The sequence below is a fragment of the Schistocerca americana genome, chromosome 1 (assembly GCF_021461395.2).
Source record: "Schistocerca americana isolate TAMUIC-IGC-003095 chromosome 1, iqSchAmer2.1, whole genome shotgun sequence".
In the NCBI taxonomy this organism is placed as follows: Eukaryota; Metazoa; Arthropoda; class Insecta; order Orthoptera; family Acrididae; genus Schistocerca; species Schistocerca americana.
The window spans coordinates 832318779-832338053 of record NC_060119.1 but is presented as its reverse complement, the minus strand read 5'-3'; the positions used below and the strand labels follow the sequence as shown (position 1 = coordinate 832338053).

Here is a 19275-nt window from a genome sequence, read left to right as displayed (position 1 = left end):
TCCCTGTTAACTTATACTCAAAAAAACAGATATCCCACTAGACTAGTTTGAAACTGTTCTGTCGAATAAGCCCGTAAAATTCTACTTTAAAAATGATATTGTTTGTAACTGGAAACAAAACGTTGCTTTCCGTCGACAATGGGCGTCGCATGAAAGACGTGATGACCAGTGCTTTTTTGGGCTGATTCGAGCCATAGACTGCAAAAACAAAATAGCAAAAATCTGCCGAAACGTCAGAGACAATGAGCCTGACTAGTCTTAGGAGGGACACCCGGTATACTGGTGTCGATTGCCCTCTCACAGTTTGTTATCATCCTTTTGCTATGCCACTAACGTCATATTCATTACACTTCATGGTTACTCTATTGTAGAGAATAAGACGCATTAAGATTTTTGTTATGATACTCGCCTATTTTAACACGTTCACATCAAGTTTTGGATCTGTCTTTAAAGTAGTGAATAGAACTCACGCTCTGACGTTTCCACGGAAACTTAATTATGTATATAGATAGTTCATCATCCCGAGAATGGAGAATCTGGTCAAATGTTGTCTGTTATCGATATCAACACTGGAAAGACATCAGTCCCAGGAATTGCAAGATTATAGAGAATCTTTTAGTTTTAAGTTTAAACGTTTTGGTGAAATTTCGGATTTGCTATTGTAATTTCTGAGAAAAGGGGAGTCATAACAGATGGAGAGACAGACAATCGGATAGCAAGTGACAAAAAATATTTTCTTATCTAGTGACGTAATTACAAATTAACCATTTTCGGACTTTTTCCTTACTTGTGCTGTGACACCTTGCTTCTTACCAAATTTCGTAATTCCAGGTAATGAGGAGTACCCGGTAGGTTCTGGTGAGAGAGTTTGCGAGTATCAAAACACGTAACATGAATAGTCGTATCTTTTGATTACGTTGACTTAGAAGCTTAAATATTTTCAACTTGATACGTATACCGATTCCTGAGAGAAAAGGGTTCGTAACAGCCGGAGAAAGAGACAGACAGACAGACGGACGGACAGGCAAACGATACTGTGAGGGTTTCGTTTTTACCGATTGAGGTTTAAACCCTAAAAACCTCCTTTTCCTTTGAACGAACGACACTTAGCTCATCGCAAGACACATAGCAAAGTTCTATTCTCCGACAATGTTTTCGTTATAGACGGTACTGGGCAAGGTGACGCAACAGTTAACAGAATGAACTCGGATTCTGAAGAATGGCTGCACAAATTCTCGTCCAGCCATCCAGATATACTACCGTGGTTTCCCTAAATCGCTTACAGCGAATGCTAGAACGGTTCCTGTGAGAAGGTCGTGGCTGATTTCCTTCCTCATCCTTCTAATTTCCGAGCCTCTGTAGAAGAGGCTCTAATGACTTCGTCGTCGACGGGACGCTAAAGTTCTAATACCTACTTCTGCCTTTTCGTAGATGATGGCCTCCCTTATTGACAGACGTACTCTATTCTAAAACGTGTGATCCTACTCAAAGTAAACATTAATCGTAAGATTTACCGAGCGAGGTGGCGCAGTGGTTAGCACACTGGACTCGCATTCGGGAGGACAACGGTTCAGTCCCGCGTCCGGCCATCCTGATTTAGGTTTTCCGTGATTTCCCTAAATTGCTCCAGGCAAATGCCGGGATGGTTCCGTTGAAAGGGCACGGCCGACATCCTTCCCTAATCCAATGAGACCGATGACCTAGCTGTTTGGTCTCATCCCCCAAACAATCCAATCGTAAGATTTATTGCGGCCGCAGTGTCGGTCGGAGGCGGTGGTAACGGACGTGGTGCGCTTGCAGAAGCTACGCGAGATCCGTGCCAGCCGTCGCCGTGCGGCTCCGGCGGGCTGTGCCGGGTGGTGGACGGCCACGCGGTGTGCTCGTGCCAGCCGGGCCTGGTGGGCGCGCCGCCCTCTTGTCGGCCCGAGTGCGTCGTCAGCGCCGAGTGCCCGCTCACGCATGCCTGCCTCGCCACCAAGTGCGTCGACCCGTGCCCGGGCACCTGCGGCGTCAACGCGCGCTGCCACGTCGTCAACCACAACCCCATCTGCTCCTGTGCACCGGGCTTCACCGGTGATCCCTTCTCCAGATGCTTCCAGCAGCGAGGTGAGTACCTGCGTGCGCATCGCAACTCTGAGGCTGTGTTGTATCTAACCTCGGTGAAGCTGACGCCGTCCCAATAGAAACTCGACTGCCACAGAAATGCCAGCTTTCTTGAATTTCATTGTTGATACAAACATTTTCGAAAAGTCTACTGGTCTTCCGATATGCACTTAGGATTTACGAGACGAAATTATTAAATACGGGGTGAATCACCTAAAACTTGCGCCACAAATATTGCGGAAATGGAAGGTGCTATTGATGTGAGGTTTTCGTAGAATGGATTGCTAGTCAGGGGCTCTTATTGTTAGCCAATCAACCGATTGTAATAATACTTAGGAAGTGAATTTTTTGTGCAGACAAACACTTTCTTTAAATGGAACTATGCCTGTTGACATTAACCAACGAAAAGCAGGATAAATTAAAACGTCAGTGGTATTTGTTGCAGAATTCTAGTGCAAGTCGTTTACGAAATATCGTATCCACAGCGACACTTGTCTATGGCATTCAAGCTGCGTAGTTGTTAGGTACGGCCGGCCGGTGTGGCCGTGCGGTTCTAAGCGCGTCAATTTGGAACCGCGTGACCGCTACGGTCGCAGGTTCGAATCCTGCCTCGGGCATGGATGTGTGTGATGTCCTTAGGTTAGTTAGGTTTAAGTAGTTCTAAGTTCTAGGGGACTTATGACCACAGCAGTTGAGTCCCATAGTGCTCAGAGCCATTTGAACCATTTTTTGTTAGGTACGATGGTGTTATGTTTGCTTACAGTGTCCTTGTGTGTTCAGTGCGTGCATTGCGACTTGCTAGTAACTTAGTGTGTTACAGTCCAAACAGTAATTCTTGACTTGACGACGGCATTTACCAATGCAGAAAAAAACGACATGCTCATAGTGTACGGAGAGTATAGAAAGAATGCAGTTAGTTCTTGTACGGTGTGTGCGGCAATATATCCCAGTAGACGTCAAACATCTTGGCAATTATTTATCAACCTCTTCAACGAATTAGTGAAAGTGGAAGTGTAACACCTAGACAACGTAACAGAAGGAAACAAGTGACGACATAAGAGGAGGAAATTAATATTCTAGCTGCTGTTGCGGCTGATCCGCACGTTAAATCCCGCGCAATTGCACGAGGAAGTGGCATGAGTCAGGCAAGCGTCCTACGCATTCTCGATCGACATAGGTTCCATTCAAATTCAAATGGCTCTGAGCACTATGCGACTTAACTTCTGAGGTCATGAGTCGCCTAGAACTTAGAACTAATCAAAGCTAACTAACGTAAGGACATCACACACATCCATGCCCGAGGCAGGATTCGAACCTGCGACCGTAGAGGTCGCTCGGTCCCAGACTGCAGCGCCTAGAACCGCACGGCCACTCCGGCCGGCAGGTTCCATTCCTATCACATCTCTCTCCAGCAAAAGCTGCAAGGAAACGATTGTGAGAATGGTGTTAACTTCAATACACTGGCATTAAGACCGGATTCTACAGATGTATCATGTATCTTGTTTAGTCATGAAGCCATATTTACCAATCTCGGCCAGATAAACCGCCGAAACAAGCACTATTGGTTATTTGACAATCCTTGTTGTCTTCGTCATGTGGGAACTTTTCAAAATACTATATCTCGTAAACGACTCGCGCTTGAACCCTGCAACAAACGCCACTGACTTTTAATTTACCCTGCTTTTAGTTAATGTCAATAAGCATTGTTCCTTTTAAAGGAGGTGTGTATTTGCACAAAAAATACACTTTCTAAATATTATTACAATCCGTTGATTGGCTAACAGCACGAACCCCTAACAACTAATCCATTCTGTCTAAACCGTACATCAATAACAGTTTCCATTTCCGCAGTGTTTGCGGTGAAAGTTTTAGGTGGTTCATTATTTTTTATAATGCCCACATGTGTTAATAAACAGTTGAATAAGTAAAGAAGTACAGTTGCAGAGATCTCAGTCGCTCAAGATTTGCATTAGCGCCACAATTTAACAGATCGGTGTCTAATGTGGACGAGTTGAGCTATTTTTCTCGACGTTGAAGAGACAAGAGAATTCAGCAGTCTTAAAATGCAATAAATATGAATCAGGTTTTTTTTTTTTTTTTTTTTTTACTTTGGCTAGTATTACAGATCATATATAATACACTGACAAATGGCTGGCAGAGGTGACACTTTGTAAGTCGTCAACGTCTCAATTTGTTAACATCCTCAGTCTCTTTGCTAAGCCTATCATCTCCATGTAGGAAAGAACCGCCACAATCTGTTTTTCAATTTCTACTTGTTATCTGACTACAAATTTACTCCCTCTATTGTTCCTATCAAGTCAAGTGTTCCTGGTTGCTGTAATTCTGTCCGTCCTTTCATTTCCTTGTACCTGTAGGAACTTACCACTTGTGACGTATCTGTCCACTTAATTTTTAAAACTCTCCTGCAGCATCACAATTCAGATACTTACCCTGCTTCCTCTCTGTGTCACCCACAAACTGCAGTAAGGGACAAAAGTACCACTGTCTCACAAATACGTTGAATTTCTGCCAGACTAATAAATTTGCTGACAAAACTGCAGCAGATGCGTCTCGTCTCCGTAGAGCTGTATCATTAATTGCTGATCTGTTTTCAGTTCCAGAGGACAAGCCGACAGTGCCGGAGAACCCCTGCTTGCCTTCGCCGTGCGGTCCGAACGCGCAATGCCAAGTCCGAGGGGCCGGCCCCGCTTGCACGTGTCTCGACGGTTACGTGGGCGCACCGCCCTCTTGTAGGCCCGAGTGTACCATCAATCCCGAGTGCCAAAGTAGGTTCGCGTGTATCAATCAGCGTTGCGCTGACCCGTGTCCGGGATCGTGCGGTTCGAATGCCGAGTGCCGCGTCGTGAATCACACGCCCGTCTGCAGCTGCGTCCCTGGATTCACCGGAGACCCCTTCACCGGATGCAGTCCTGCTCCACAAGGTAGGAAGCACATCTCTCTCTTACATCTACTAACTGCTTGTTGCATGCAAAGGTTGGCCGCTTGGTCTGCCAAACGGCCTGTGTACCTCCTTCCCGGATGAAATTCTACTGCTAAATGTTAGGTGACTCAAAATTCTCATCAGGATGCTCTCTTACATCTAATTATTTCCATCCACTGCCGTTACGCTCGCATCCACTAAAACAATCGTCAGCAACAGAAGTGAATGACTTTTTTTAAAGAGAAAATGCAATTCTCACGCGACAGCTCTAGTTCTTACACATGAATAAACGTTTCCTGATATCCTCTTTCCACAGAAGGATTTGGCGCTAGTAACTTTATTACGATTAGGTAAAATATTACGAGTCACATTAACACTACAATTTTGAACGTCTGCTGTAAGAATTATCCAAAATCGCCATGTCTCGCAGTAAACTGAGAGAATCAAATGCCAGTTTACTTACTCATAGAATATTCTGTTTAAAAAAGGAAAAGTAGTTGGAAAAACGTTATTATTTTGCCTAGAGCTCCAGTGTGTTCATTCCGAAAAATCTTTATCGAAGTAAACTGAATGCAAGAGGATACAGAAAACGTCCTATGCAGGGTCTCCCACGTAACGTACAAGCCTTTAAAATTTGAGAAACCGTTCAGAGATCAGAATAAGGTTGTCTATTGGAAGTAATGGAGAGAGGGGTAGTATTTTATTATGGTTAACATTTGTAACGTTTTTCATTTAGTAAAGTATTTAAATAATTAATGTTTTTCAAATACATTGATACACATGTTCTTCTCAGTTATTTTAGGAGAATTTTGTGTGTGTAACCGTAGCTGATAAAGAATTTTTCTGGATTTATCAGTTCCATGGCTGCTATATTGTTTTCGTTTTATTTATTTATATTTCTTCCTTTTCGGCCAGTTTTTAGGTCATAACTTGGCCGAGCCTTCGACGCGGAAACTAAAAAGAAATATAAATAAATAAAATAAGCACACTAACCTGTATTTGTGAAACTGCTGTTTCCAGCAAAGTTCATCGATATGCCTCTGTGACGGCATGGTGAATGTGTCTGCGTGTCCACATAATTTTATCTCACATTTAACTTTTACGAAATCATTGGCTGCAAAAATTAACAAGCGTTGTACATTGTATGTGCATCGCTCCATTTCAATAAACGCATGTAGTTGTTTCAATTGTTCGGCAGACAAAAAAATGTTCCAGTGTGAACTACACGGTAAAATATTTATTCCCGTATGTGCTATCACTCGCTGTAAACCTTGTTTCGATATCCTGAACAGTTTTTCCAGTTTTAGAGGACTTAACGTTTACAGAAGACCTTGTATTTACAAGCAAAAAGAGGAAATAATACTTCCACATTAGTTTTAGTTTCTTTTTCAGTTAAATTAACTCACGGCAGTTTAATAATTTTAGCACTATGCTGAATCCAGTTTCATTGAAGAGCCTACTGAAGAGAACAGAGTCACATACCACTTGGAAGTGTGCAATTTTCTAGAAGTTTGAGCATGTGCATCCTCGTATATGTGCATGAGCATTCTCGTGTCCTGGGCATGTCCCCAACATATGAGTAATGCATGTTGCATGTTTTCCAGTTTTATTTATGCGGCTATCTCTTTATTTATCAACGTATTTTCCAGAGTGAGATGCATCTTGCCTGAGTATGAAAGCATGACGATAACCAATTCTCACAAATATCCTGAATCATTTTACGTACATTACATCTCTTCTGAACAAACGGAAGTTACTAACAACGTGCCAGGCTGAACGATATTCGTCAGTCATGCAAATCACTTACGTAGACAACAATAGACGGAACTTCTATTTTCTCATTTTATCGTATTATAGTAACAGAAAAATGTGCAGTGTATTAAATAAACTCAAACACAGGATATTTCAAAAAGAGTCAAGAACGAAAACGAACAAGAAGAAAGGCAATTTTTAAACGAAGTCAAGACTAAACTTCGCGGCCGGCCCCTGTGGCCAAGCGATTCTAGGCGCTTCAGTCCGGAACCGCGCTGCTGCTTCAGTCGCAGGTTCGAATCCTGCCTCGGACATGGATGTGTGTGACGTTCTTAGGTTAGTTAGGTTTAAGTAGTTCTAAGTCTAGGACACTGATAACCTCAGATGTTAAGTCCCATAGTGTTCAGAGCCATTTGAAACATAAACTTCGCGAAATTCACAAAGTAAATTGATATCGTGGACCTACCAGACTACAGAAAATTAGAGACTCTCCTCTAATAGTAATTTCAGGAGGGTAGAACTTACACAGTAGAAACTCATAATACAGGGCTATTCAAAAAGAAAGAACAGATTTCAAACATTTATTGCTTCCGAATTACAAACGATAGAGACACAATTCCAACGTTCCTGGAAAGAGGAAAGTTCAATTTTTATGCATTCATTGTGAGCACCATGTGTTACACGACAAATAGCAAAACGGTGGCTCATTTCCTGCCACACACGGAGAAGCTAGCCCCTCTTTATCGAATTCACAGCTTCAACAATGCGATGTCGCAGACTTTCAAGAGTGACAAGCATAAGGGGAATAAAAAAAGCGGTCTTTTAAGTACCCTTACAGATAAAAGTCACAAGGTGTGAGGACTGGAGACCTTGGAGGCCACCGGCGATGGAGTTCATCTTCTGCTTATCTCCTCTTCCAATCCAACAGCCTGGAAAGTGTCATTTGTCATTCAGGTAACGTCGGACGTGCTTCGAGAAATTCTCATCGCTGGTGGCCTCCCAAGTCTCCAGACTTCTCACCTTGTGACTTTTATCTGTGTGGTTACGTGCTTGACACTCTTGATAGCCTGCGACATCGCATTGTTGAAGCTGTGAATTCGGTAGAGAGAGACCAGCTTCTTTGTGTGCGGCAGGAAATGAGCCACCGTTTTGATATTTATTGTGTAACACATGCTGCTCAAATTAATGCATAAAAATTTGAACTTTTCTCTTTCCAGGGACTTTGGAATTTTGTTTCTATCTTTTGCAGTTTGGAAGCAATAAATGTTTGAAATCTGTTCCATCTTTTTGAATAGCCCTGTATGTTGATAGCTGCTTTTGTGCCAGCACTCTTAGATCTACAGAAGTCGAAAAAGCAATTAAGCCACTGACAGCCAAAACAACTTACACGTGAACAACTCTTTGATATTCAGAAGCGATGCATTTATTGTGTATAATGAAGAATAAACGGTTAATTTTTCAATGTTAATGATATTACGGAAAAATAGGCTGAGAGCTCACTTAAGGAGGTTACGCTTGTACCTAATAATGTTATATTAGTTATATTATGTCAGCATACTGATTTTGCTGTAAACACTTGCGATTATTTTCTCCCTTCAGCTCAGGAGAGGTACTTGGCCAGGCAGGCAGCGGTAACCGCTAACGCTTTTGCATGTTGCATGCTGCATTGTATATAGCCTGTGTGTCTGTGAAATGAATGTGCACGTTGCATCCTTTTTTGACGTTGTCCACATCGGCGAGCATGCAAGGGGTCCCACCAAAGGTAAGTTATGAGACCCCCAACGTCATCTCGCCGATGGAATGCTAGCTCCGCCCATGTGCCCAGCAAACGGGTCTCTGCAAACGTTTTATAGACATTTGTTCGTTCGTTGTGTGACTGCTTGCTAGGGTAAACCGTTACTTCTGTGCCACGATTGTGTTTGGAGCAGTCTGGATATACTTACATATCGTAAATATAGTGCAACGTACGAATTCCATTATTGTCAATATAATTATTTTCTAAATCGCGTTAGGATTTATCCTAAGTTTCATAACTTAGTCAGTGATCAAGCTGTTTATCGTCGCAACTACTTCGTCCATGCCTATACCTCACGCGACAATACTGATATTTTTCTCCACATCCCAGAATTTTTCCCCTGTGTTGCAGCGCGGTACATAGATCACTATGCAGTTGCTGTTGTGGTACCACAATGAAAAAGAAATACTGAGACTTATATGAAACACAGATTACATTAAGTTTCACAGTGTGCGTGTTGATACGCCGTGTGAGGAAAATGCAGATGGGTTCACTGGACTGAGCTTTCACGATATACAACTTGGTCACTGAATTCTTTAAGCGGAAACTGTGTTAACATCAACTGATAAATAAGTGTACGTAGAATTTTCTTTGTAGCCACCTAGTGTTTTAGGGTAACAGCCATAGAAAGGCGGACACCTTGCACAAACTTGCATATCTTTTAGAGACTAAACAATTAAAAAAGAATGTATCACTGATAAAGAATTAATTTTTCGCTTACCTCTCAGATAGAAATGAGGCATCTGTAAAACCGAAAAAAAAAACAGATAAAACGTGTTTTCGTTTTTATGGAAGGAAAATAAGAGAACGTGGGTGTTTCAGTAACTAATTTAAATTTTTCTCCAAGGTGAAGTAGTTACCGGTAATACAACTAGGCAGAGACCTGTAGCACATGGCCGGAGCAAGAAGAGGAACCAGCGCATAAAAGTAAGCAAAAACTCTTTCCCTTTGGTCGCAGGATTCATTCCTGTCTGCTGCCATCGTTGAGTCTCCGAATCTGTCCAAAAACGTTTGCTTGGGTGGGGAAATTTGTCTTACAAAACATTAGCTGAAATTTTATTAATAGTAAAGACAGTCGTCTAGTCACACTTGTCGACTGTTTTCAGTTTCAACGTCGCACTGAAACACTGTTAACTGTCACTCGCAATGCCCGAAGCTGTACATTTAATGTACTGCGGCGATATGAAAAGTTGCTGTGTTACAGTGAGGCGCTGATGCAGAGCCAACCGAAGAGATTTGATAACTAGTGATTTACATGATGAAACTGAGTTCTTGGACAAAAGGAAGAAAACGATCTCCGTGAAAGCTACGGAAACTAGAAAGAACAGGTTCACTTCATGATGACACGAAATTTATGTGTATAATTTATTAATTACTTTCGTATCCCATTTTATTATTTCTGCGGGATTTCCCAGTAGCATTGAAATAATGACAGTACACTGATCCTTTTGGGGTGAGGTTTTTGTTTACAGATGAAATTAACGACAAGGTCTTTTACTACTATATCTTCAGTAGTGTATTGGAACCGTTTTCATCTGTAAATGACAACCTAAGCATAAAAAACGAAGTACTCAGAAGGTGATGTGTTATTATTTGCACACTACTGGAAAATTGTTTGAAATAATAAAGAAACGAAGCATGGTTCGTATCCCTACATAGTAAGTTAGCTGACATGGGTACCCACAGTGTTTCATGAATGGTTCAAGATAACTGGCACGATGTTTGATAGTGATAGCTTTGCGGTGTAACTAAGATTCTCGAAGAAGTAATGACACTTTTGTGACACTTGCTGGTGTTTATAACGAAAGTTTTCACTGAAAGAAACGGACAAAAATTGACAGGAAAATTGTCACGACAGCACGGGAAGGTTTGCACTTGCAGACGATAATGACATGACGTAAAACTAGTGTGGGCGATATAACCACTAAATACATTCCCAGATCTATATGTGTTTGCGACGGCGAGCACTCTGGATATGTACAAATAGCTGTGCATGGTTCACCACGTCATCAACAGATTCATTATATGAACTGAGAAAACTATCCCGAGGAATGGCACGTTCGTCATCACTTTCGTAGTGCACTGTCTGGGAACTTCTAGCGAGAGACGACTTCATTGGCAAATGTTAAATTAATGAATTCTGCTTTTCAACAACTTTCAAATTCAACAAAGAGAAGAGTGCACGGTTCTCATTAAAAAGTTATTTACGTATCGGTATAAGGAATATTACCAACAAAGAAAATATGTCACTCATACTTTCGTGCCTGAAAACCTATTTTGTTTAATCTGAAACTATTACGATGTATTGGTGTTACCCATGTTAGCAGCAACATCGAATATACAACTCGTGGTATTCACTTTCGCTACATACTGTACTATTTCCTTGTGTTACCTGATGGCTTATTTTTCTTCTAAGTCCGAGAACGAATGTTTCATGGTGGATGTAACATTGAGCCGAGCCTATTAACCGATTATTGTATATATTAATTTCTAAAAGTAATTTAAAAAGAAAACAATGCTTCCACTTAAAGGTAAATTAAGGTCGAAGAGTAGTACTAAAAGTAACCGCTAATATTATTGTCACAAGAAACAATGCTTCCACTTAAAGGTGTATTAAGGTCGAAAAGTAGCACTAAAAATAACCGCTAATACCACTGTCACAAGAAACAATGCTTCCACTTAAAGGTACGTCAAGGTCCGAGAGTAGCACTAAAAGTAACTGCTAATGCAATTGTCACAGTACGCAGAGCACCAGCCGCCCTAATACGGACTAACCACAGCTTACCTGGATGGCCACAGGAGAGTAGTTAGCGAGACTGACACCTCACAGAGCAATGAGAGCCATGTCGGACTGGTCCCCGCCTTGCAGCACCGGCAGTGGAGGAGCGCCCCACGCCGTGCTCGCCGTCCCCCTGCGGCGCCAACGCAGTGTGCAGAGAGCGCAACGGCGCCGGCTCGTGCTCCTGCCTGCCAGACCACGTGGGCAACCCGTACGAGGGCTGCAGGCCCGAGTGCGTGCTCAGCTCCGACTGCCCGCCCGAGAGAGCCTGCGTGCGCTCCAAGTGCGCCGACCCGTGCCTCGGCACGTGCGGCCTCAACGCCGACTGCGCCGTCGTCAATCACGCCCCCACCTGCTCGTGCCGCCCCGGCTTCACTGGCGACCCCTTCCGCCAGTGTTCGCCGGAGCCCACAGCCCGTAAGATCTCCACCCGAGCCACGTCGCGCGTGTACGAGGCAGAGTCACTAAGCGAGGACACGAGATTAAAACCACTGGCAACTGGCAAACCGTGGAAAACTGTGTCGCCTCCAATTCTGAACAACGTGAAACCTGAGGAAACGAGGTCAACATGCCTCGCTGACATCGGATGCTATCGCAGCCTTCTGTAATACTGACAAGAGGAGAAGTAGAAGAAATAACACTAGAGGTGTTATTGTAAACGAATCTCAAGTGGTTTCTGATCTCACCTGCTCTTCTTCATATTGTGGATTTAAAGTAGACCATTGTTGCCTCTGAAAATAATAAAGGATGGAAATCACCACTCGGCTGTTTAAGGACATGGTCGAAATGGGTCAGTGAAGTCTGAAATCAATGATAAATGGATGCACGCATCAAACTAAGATCGTGGCTGCATGTAAAAAGTTATACCAGTTTGCATGTCAATAATCTCTGTGTCTCGACTTAATGACTCATCCTCTGATTTCTTCCTTATATGTCTGTGCCTTATTTTCGGAAAAATATGCCTTGATTTTTTCTGTGTCTTTTAATTTTCATATTTCATTGCATGTATGTGTATACGTTTATTTTTTTCTTTTCAATTGCCTTTACTTTTAATTCCAGTGCATGTGTTTTCGTCTTTAAATTCCTTTACATTTAATTTCAATACATGTGTGGTTTTATTTTCAATTTCTATTAATTTTTATTTAAATGCATGTTTACGTTTGTTTTTCTATTTACTTTCGATTTCAATGCATGTTTTTTCTTCCAGTTTTAGTTTCTTCAATATATGTTTTCTTTTCATGATAATATAACTCAGTGCACGTTTAGTGAAAGTGCATGTTGAGTGTTCTTAATGTTGCATCTGTCATTCTTTTGTAATGTGTATAAAATCTTCTTCTCTTCGCTGCCACTGTTTAGAAATCAGCCAGAGCTCCTATTGTTTCTGTTTTTTACTATAACTGCGCCTCTCAATGGATTTTGACGTATCGTTCTGTTACGCGTAAGCAAGAAATATGTGAAGAATAATTCAGTCGATACTTCCATCGTACATTTTGTGGAAAACATCGACCTATCATATTGTGTTGGGAACGTGCTGTGGTAATTATGATTCATCAGTCAGAAATAGTTTTTCGCCAATATAATAGCATGTGTCGTCATACCTGTGTTAATGTCTTACAATTTCGTAGTTTTTGCGTGTTACTCATGCGTGTGTTGCTGGCCTGTGTGCGCTAGAAGAATAGAACCACCAGATTTTGATTATTAGCGGATAACAAAGTAAAAGAGTACTGAAAAAATGAATAAATCAATCCAGTAGGAGTACCCTTGATACATTTTTAGTTATTTTGGACGAAATGAAACGCTGAGTACAGAATTGAAACTTAGATTGACTCTTTTAATTCAGTGATGCGAAAAATGCAATCTGGTAAGACACGAAAGAAAGAAATTTGTGACTGAGAAGTGTCAGTTTCACTCGTGACCAGTCAGCCACGCATGAGAAGGCTCTATATGTACCTTCGAAACAGGCGACGCAACGAGAATGTGGCTCCCGGGAAAGAAGTACAATTGGCTGACGGCTGGTCCCAACCACTCAGCTTGTTGAAACGTCAACAACGGAGGTCGAATATATATAGTTTACACAATGTTCCATGTTTTTGTCGCATCTTAACTGATCTTGTTGTAGGCGTCACGCCAGTTCTCAGTCGCGCCCTAGAAGAGGTTCACGTGTAGAGTAAGAATTGATTTGCACTGCGGTTGAGATCTTTAAAGATTGGATGACACGTTAATCAACAGTAGTCCTCGATGAAAGAAAACCGAAATTCAAAGTAAGACGCAAAATTTGTTCCCACTGGTTCCTTCTCAGAACTGTAAAACTACACGGGTGTCCAAAATTAAAGCAACAAACAGAAATTTTGCAAGCTTCTGTTTATTTTGGTACAAATCAGCATAAACAGGTGATGATAAAGTAGAAACAATGTGACGAATACAGAATGTAAACAACTGCAACATGCATAACATTAGACAAAAATGTTCTTCGTTTTTTCCAACTTAGTGGATTTGCACACGCATTCCGACAAATGATTAATGTGCTCAGTACGGGGTGTGACCACCTCTGGCAGCAATACAGGCCTGACAACGGCGGGGTATGCTGTGAATCATGTCATCAGTCTCATGCTCAGCCAATATCGCCCTTCCTTCCTGGAGAGCTGCTCGCAGTCTTTGAGAGTGGTTAGTGGATGCTGACGTGATGCAAGCCGTCTCCCTGGTGCATCCCAGACATGCTCTATGGGATTCATATCGGGAGTCGAGCAGGCCACGCTATGCGTGCGATATCTCCCGTTTCCAAGAAAACATCAATCACCTGAAACTTTCTGGCAGATTAAAACTGTGTGCCGGACCGAGACTCGAACTCGAGACCTCTGCCTTCGCAGGCAAGTGCTCTACCGGAATGCCGTTTGTAGAGCACTTGCACGCGAAAGGCAAAGGTCCCGAGTACGAGTCTCGGTCCGGCACGCAGTTTTCAACCGCCAGGAAGTTTCGTATCAGCGCACACTCCGCTGCAGAGTGAAAATTTCATTCTATCAACCACCTGTATTCTATGAGGTCGAGCATTATCGTCCATCAGTACAAAGCCTGCGACCACAGCACCTCGCAACAATCGTAAATAAGCTCCCAAGATCTCATCACGTTAGCTGACACCAATTAAACCTTGCCTATTCGCCCGCACAATTTCATGAAGACGGGCTCGTGGTAAACATAATATCTGCCCACGTCATTAGGGATCCTCCTCGATATCAGTTTCTTTCCATAATGCTTGGGTCCCGAAATCCTGTTCCACGATCTGTCCAGATGCGAATCCATCGAGAATAATTCTCCAGACTAACTCGGGACTCATCTGTGAAAACAACATTGTCCCACTATTCGACCGTCCAGGTGGCATGTTGATGACCCCACTCTAGACGCTCCCTACTGTGAAGGTACGTCAGAGGCAGACATACAGCAGGTCTCCGACAGTAAGGGCCACTCTGCCGAAGCTTTCTGCACACTGTTTGCCTCGATACAGCAAGTGCAGTGGATGCTGCGAGTTCGCATGCCAGTTTCTGTGCAGTACTAAGTCGGTACTGTCGTGTCCGTACAGCCAAGTAATGGTCCTCTCTTCTGAAGTCACACTTGGGCAGCCCTGCCTTGGTTTTCGGAATACAGTTTCGATCTGTACACACTGTCGACACGTCCGAGAAACAGCAGAACGATTCACACTAAACCATTAGCCACATGGTTTGCCACTGCCCTGCTTTCGTTCTTTCTCTGGCTCTCCACCGCAGAGAGTCTGGTAGGAATCTTCTCTGTCCCATATTGCACCGTCTGTGACAGTGTATACAGTGATTGTGAATGTGGGGCTGCCCGGCAAACATTACCTCCTGCATAGGCGCCCTGACGTCATCGTTAACATGGTTGTCGGTGCAGAGCCCGATCGTACGGACATCTGGTTGACAGTTTGTATGCTTATATCGTGAATTAGACACGGACGGGGAGATAGCGGTTTGTTGCTTTAATTTTGGATACCAGTGTGGCTGATCGCATTATCTTATTATATGGTTTGCTGACTCATGTTAATGGCCTCAGGACAGAAATTTGATGATGTCCGGTTAAAATTTTCACTGGGGATGGGCAGGACTCTTTAAGATATTTTGTGATTTTTAACTTCCTTAAAGTTTTACGTAGATATGAAGATGGTCATGTGTTTGGATTGCTACGTAAAATTGATTACTAGCCCTACGGAAGAGAAGAGGTATACTACCTTACATATGACTACCATTAGCAGAAGAGTGTGTTGTCCAATGCAAGCGAAGATTTGACTGTTTTTTTTACTGCTTGATGTATTACAGAAGCATTCACTCGATTCTTAAAAAAGTTTGTACCTCTACAATCAAGAAAGGACAGCGCTTGCGAGTTGTACACAGTTTTCTATGCATAGGTGACCAGCGGTGCTTCGTTTTAATATTCTGACCATTTATTACGAACGCCCTAACGGTACAGATATTAAGACACAGTTGATCAAAATTCTGCTTGTACGCATATCATAAATGGTACATGCCCCCGCAGAGAACATGGCAATTATATAAGTTCAATAATAGCTCCAATATAGAGCGTAAGTAATGCTAGTAAATGCGTTGGGTAAATAGATGATTTTTAAACAGTTCCACCACCAGCAAAAGGCTCTGAAGTGTCAAACAATTTTAGTGACATCGTTATAAAATCAATTACCTACATTAGTATGAGAGTTATGGTTTCTAATTGGTCTCTGCACGGTAAAGATGACTGTAAGCAGTACTTGCTTGCTTCAAAATGGTTAAAATGGCTCTGAGCACTATGGGACTTAACTTCTGAGGTCATCAGTCCCCTAGAACTTAGAACTACTTAAACCTAACTAACCTAAGGACATCACACACATCCATGCCCGAGGCAGGATTCGAACCTGCGACCGTAGCGGTCGCGCGGTTCCAGACTGAAGCGCCTAGAACCGCTCGGCCACTCCGGCCGGCACTTGATAATATTCTTAATATCAGTGTTGAGCATCACTCATGTGCTATACACTTGCAAACTAAAACATCAAGTGTACAGCACATGTGTGATGCTCAGTACTGACATTAAGAATATTTTTAATGTCCCACAGTAATTTATTTACAATATGTGTGTGTACGAAACTCAACAACATGTACATCGACCTGGAAAGCCAAATGGACCAAAACAAAACAAATCGCCATCTGCTGGAACTTATTGTGAGAGCAGACGACATGCTGTTGGTCAAAATAGCTGAGTAACTAAAAATGTTAGCCACCTCAAGATGGGCATGGTAGCCCGAAACAGTTTTTGACGCTAAATTAAAACACTTAAAAAGTATTTATGGCTGGTTGCGTTATTCGTCAGCTATAATTAACGGCCGCTGAGTTCATAAGACCGAACATAGATTAAATAACGTCATGAGGATTGTTGAGAAATCGGTTGTACCAGTTGGTACAGAAGGTCAATTTTGTCTCCCATATTAAATCGTGGCCTGGGTCAGTATAAAAAAACCTCCACGAATTAAATACGAGCGCTCTGACACGATTTCAGTATTGATCATAAGATATTTGTTGCCAAAAGATTGTCTTTACATTTTATCTGAACATAGGAGTTACCATAGCTATGGCTTACATGCAAATTGTACACAATACAAGCGGAACGAGATGATCCAGTAGGAGCTCTGGCTGGTAGTGCCGTGTGCTTACAGAGCATACAGAGAGAGAGGGAGAGGGAGAGTGTGAGTGTGAGTGAGCATGAGCATGTCGCATGTGCACGCAGCTGTAGCGGCCGAGCCTCAAGACCCCTGCAGGCCGTCGCCGTGCGGCCCGTACAGCGAGTGCCGGCGCGGGGCGTGCTCGTGCCTGCGGGGATACGTGGGCGCGCCTCCCGCCTGCCGGCCCGAGTGCACGCTCAACGCCCAGTGCCCACCGCAGCGCGCATGCGTAGATTTGCGCTGCGTCGACCCCTGTCCCGGGCCCTGCGGCCAGCGGGCTGCATGCCGTGTCCTAAACCACTCCCCAGTCTGTAGCTGTCCCCCTGGCCTCACGGGGGATCCTTTTGTCAGATGTTATCCCTCACCACGTAAGGCTCCACTATTTCTCTGTTCTGTCTTACAAACTGTTTGTCTGTTACTATATTCTACACTTACAATCGCAAATTTCTTTCATACGAAGCGTAGTTCAGTGAAACTACGTTATTATTTCGTTCTTGTCAGCGCAACTGACATTAAATTAAACAACAAATTTACTATTACCAGTCACTGTTTATTTATCTCCACGACGCGTTTCAAAGGTTTAAACCTCCATCATCAGGTGGATTTACATTTGTTAGTATGACGTTTGTGTATGTGTTGTGTTAAGCGATTTTTTGGAAGAATTTGTGGCACTGCCTCCAGTGGTCACATGTTCCTTTCACTGACGTAACACATCACATGTGCACTGTCACATTTTGTAAACAAATATGGCGTCATTCACATAACGCACACGAAAATGTGGGACACTTTGCAGTAAAAGGGATTCTACCTCAGTTCGTAACGTACTTTTGTGAACATGACACCAAGAAAAACCCAAGTATTGGCTTAGAATAGGTACTTTGAGACATATCGTAGGTCATTTAGGCAAGTCGTTGTGGTTCATGACTTGACCGATAAATTAATGTCGGTAATCAAAGTGAAAGAAATTTGCGATTTTCTTTTTAACTGTGATATTTTCTTCACATATTCCTTTTTTAGTGAGAATTCAAAAACGTTGCTGGAAGTTAACCACTGATAAACATTGCCCGAGAGAAAAGTGAAGCATCCAGAAGGGGAGGAGGAAACGAAATGAAACTTCGGGGATTGCGAGGATATGTCATGTTATTGCAGTAGATTCAAAACTGAATCAAATTTACATACAATTTGACAGAGTGAGTCCAGTTATCAGTAAGACGCTGCACCCACTCTGGCCTTGATGCTTGCAGTTATTCGATTGATAAGTGTGTCATAAAGCCATTGTATCCCCTCCTGAGGCGAGCTGGGTCACAACTATTGTGACATGTCCTTGATATCCTGGCTACTGTCAATGGGCTGAGTTGACATACAAGTTTATCCCACACGTATTCTATCTGGCCACAGGAGTAATGAGCACTGCCGTACTGGAAAATGGCACCACGATGCTGACGCACGAGAGTAATACATGAGGACGCAGGATGCCCGTGACGTACCGTCGTGCCATCAGTGTTCCCTAAGTCACTACCAGACGTGACCTGTTGTCAAACCCGATGGCTCCCCAAACAGTGACGCCGGGAGTAACATTGTTGTGCCTCTACAAAGCATTGGAAGGTTGGGGTCTCCGTCCAGGCCACTCCCTCACTCGCCGACGACGGGCATCCGAGCTACTGCAGGCCATCGTCTTCCCTCCAAGGATTCCCATCTGAGGCACCTCTGTAATACTCAACTGCTGATCGAACGTACCGCTAACAAATCTAGCAGCACACCGTAGAATAGCTTTGATCTCTTCTTTTAATCCGATCCCAAACACTCGAGCAGTAATCGAGAATGGGTGTTATACACACGGTCTCACTTGTAGATGAGCTACACTTTCCTATAATTCTCCCAATGAAACAAAGTCAACCATTCACTTTCTATGCTCGTTCCGTTTCATACCACTTTGCAACGTTACAACCGGATATTTAATCGACATGACTGTGTCAAGCATCACATCACGAATACTGTATTCTAACATTACACGATTGTTTTTCCTACTCATCTTCAGCAAGTTATTTGAACACTGAATAAATTTTTAACTGCCAAGATTGCTGAAATCATTTATTCATATAGATAAACAGTTTCGGTAATTCTCTGTTGCCATCTTCGGATCTCCAAAGATGGGACCGAAAACGCTAGGATACAGCAACTATCATTACGGC

At 42.9% G+C, this 19275-nt stretch overlaps 1 protein-coding gene across 1 annotated transcript in view; it reads left to right on the top strand.

Annotated features, from left to right (window-relative positions):
- The window catches only part of LOC124594527, a 605846-nt gene that overhangs the window by 417780 nt on the left and 168791 nt on the right, over positions 1–19275 (top strand). Inside the window, exons 94-95 of the mRNA XM_047132903.1 lie at positions 1801–2106; positions 4719–5045. Coding sequence (XP_046988859.1) covers positions 1801–2106; positions 4719–5045 — 633 coding nt within the window. The remainder of the gene's footprint in view (positions 1–1800; positions 2107–4718; positions 5046–19275) is intronic.